The following is a 1,884-nucleotide window of genomic DNA, read 5'->3' as shown; positions in this document are numbered from 1 at the left end:
CACGGGGTGCCAGACGAAGCATGACTGGCCATTGGGTGATGGACACCTGGAAGTTTATGATACTTGTTGTCAACAAAAGTTGACATATCTGAAAGTTTCTGCATCTGTTCCAACATCAGTGAGTGTTGCCATTTCTACCTGAGCCATGGACAAGGGAGCTAACGTGTAAGGGCGATTTATAGGAGGGCCATAAAAAAATTGCCATGTGAGGAGGACAGAGAGGTGACCAATGGCCAAAAGTCTCCAGGATCCAGCCACACAGTATAAGCAGTGAGGACTGTGAAGTGGACAGGCTCACTCCTCCTGGGCACAGCCCCACCCCCACACAACCATTGCACGGGTCCTCTCTTTCGGGCCTTGCTGTCTGAGGGAGCCCATCTTCGGATTTGCAGTGGTGGAATGAGGACACAGGACTTGCCTCTGAGCTCTGTCTCACCCCAGCTTTTCGGGAACACAGCAGCCCAGCACAGCAGGTGGGTAAGCCCCGTAGACGGTAAACCCAGGGAACGGGCCAGCCTGGCCTACTTACAATGCTGTCACACCAGAACTCAGCCACCTCATGGACCCGCATGGACGTCAGCAGGATCTCCCAGACCTCGAGTTTGAACATGTTCCCGATGATGATGTGCATGGGATAGCCCACCTGCTTGCTGTCATCGATCATTGTCCGCTCCGCGTCGCATTTCATGGTGCGGAAATGAAAGATCACCTGATCACCGAGAGAGTGGACACCCATCTAGACTCACCACCCAAGCTCTGGTAGAAGCCACCGCCACTGTCACAGACTACCAGGGTTGTCCCCAGGGGTCAGTTCACTTAAATCTGATCAGATGCCTCAGACCCCCAGAGCACCCCCACCCTGCCCTCACGCCCCTGGGGACGAGGAACCCACTTCCTCCCAAAGGACCCAAGCCTAGTCTCAACAGCTCTGTGTGTAAGGAAGTCCTTCCTCAAATAAGCCGAGTTCTGTGGCCACAGAAACACCAGTGCAGGGAAACCCAACAGACATCTGGGAACAAGCGCCAAAATCCCTGAGAGCCCTTTCTTCTCACTCAACACTTAGGGCTCCAGAAAAGTCCCAAGAGCACTTGCCCTCAGCCCATGCTGAAATTTAATCTTCACAGTTTCAGAATGGATACCAGCTCAGAGCTCTCTAGATGCCCGGGGTTGACAGTTCCAGGAAGGGCCTGCCTGACTGGGTTTTGGCAAAGTCAAAGGCCTTGGGGCACAGCTGGATGTGGAAGCCTGGAGACCTTGTGTGTCCTGGGGGGGCCCACTCACCCGGGATCCGGTGATGAAGTTTGGGAGCTCCCCCGTGCCCCCGTGCAGAATGGTTTTCTTGACTCCTTCCACGTTCAGGAGCAGAGCGGCATCCATGGCTCTAGGTGGAGGGTGGTGTCCGGCCCAGGCTGAGATAATCCCACCTCCGTGGAAGACACTTAGGCGGCTGAGACACGTGGGGATTTGCCTTGCGCGGAGGCATGTGGATGAACGGAGGGGGTGGGGGCAGCGCCCCTAGCTGCTCATTGGGGCCACCCCAGTCACTCTGGGCATCTGCCCCTCCTACTCCTTACAGTCCCTGCCTGACACCCACAATTATTGTGCCAGGCTTTGATTTTGTTCCACCCTAAGAAGGGAGGCAGTCAGCTGAACTTTTTAAAAGAAGACAGGGGACAGAGTAGCAAGCAGAAAAGAGGCCTGGAGGCCACCAAAGTGAGAAAGGAGGGGAGGTTTGAAGCCCCCTTTACCTTGCCTGGTCCTGATTCAGACTCTCAGTCCCTTCAGACCCCAGGCCAGGGCTCCGGCTGCCTTAGCAGTCCAGCCACCATCCCTCTTTCCCTGTTTCCTCTTCCTTCGCTTCCCAAGATCTGCCCTCAGGAGGCT

At 55.6% G+C, this 1,884-nt stretch overlaps 1 protein-coding gene across 1 annotated transcript; it reads right to left on the bottom strand.

The window, feature by feature from the left end:
* Positions 1 to 529: 529 nt before the first annotated feature.
* LOC103254550 (aryl-hydrocarbon-interacting protein-like 1) lies at positions 530 to 1,398 on the bottom strand (the record flags this gene model as incomplete). Its single annotated transcript, XM_008052620.1, has 2 exons — positions 1,282 to 1,398; positions 530 to 709 (listed from the first exon to the last, which is right to left on the bottom strand). Coding segments are annotated over exons 1-2 (276 nt in total), but the record flags the coding sequence as incomplete, so codon positions are not given.
* Between the last annotated feature and the right edge of the window lie 486 nt (positions 1,399 to 1,884).

This window comes from Carlito syrichta, unplaced genomic scaffold (assembly GCF_000164805.1).
Source record: "Carlito syrichta isolate Samal-C Ts95f unplaced genomic scaffold, Tarsius_syrichta-2.0.1 Scaffold284316, whole genome shotgun sequence".
Classification (NCBI taxonomy): Eukaryota; Metazoa; Chordata; class Mammalia; order Primates; family Tarsiidae; genus Carlito; species Carlito syrichta.
Note: the sequence above shows the minus strand (reverse complement) of the source record. Positions and strands in the feature narration are given on the sequence as shown.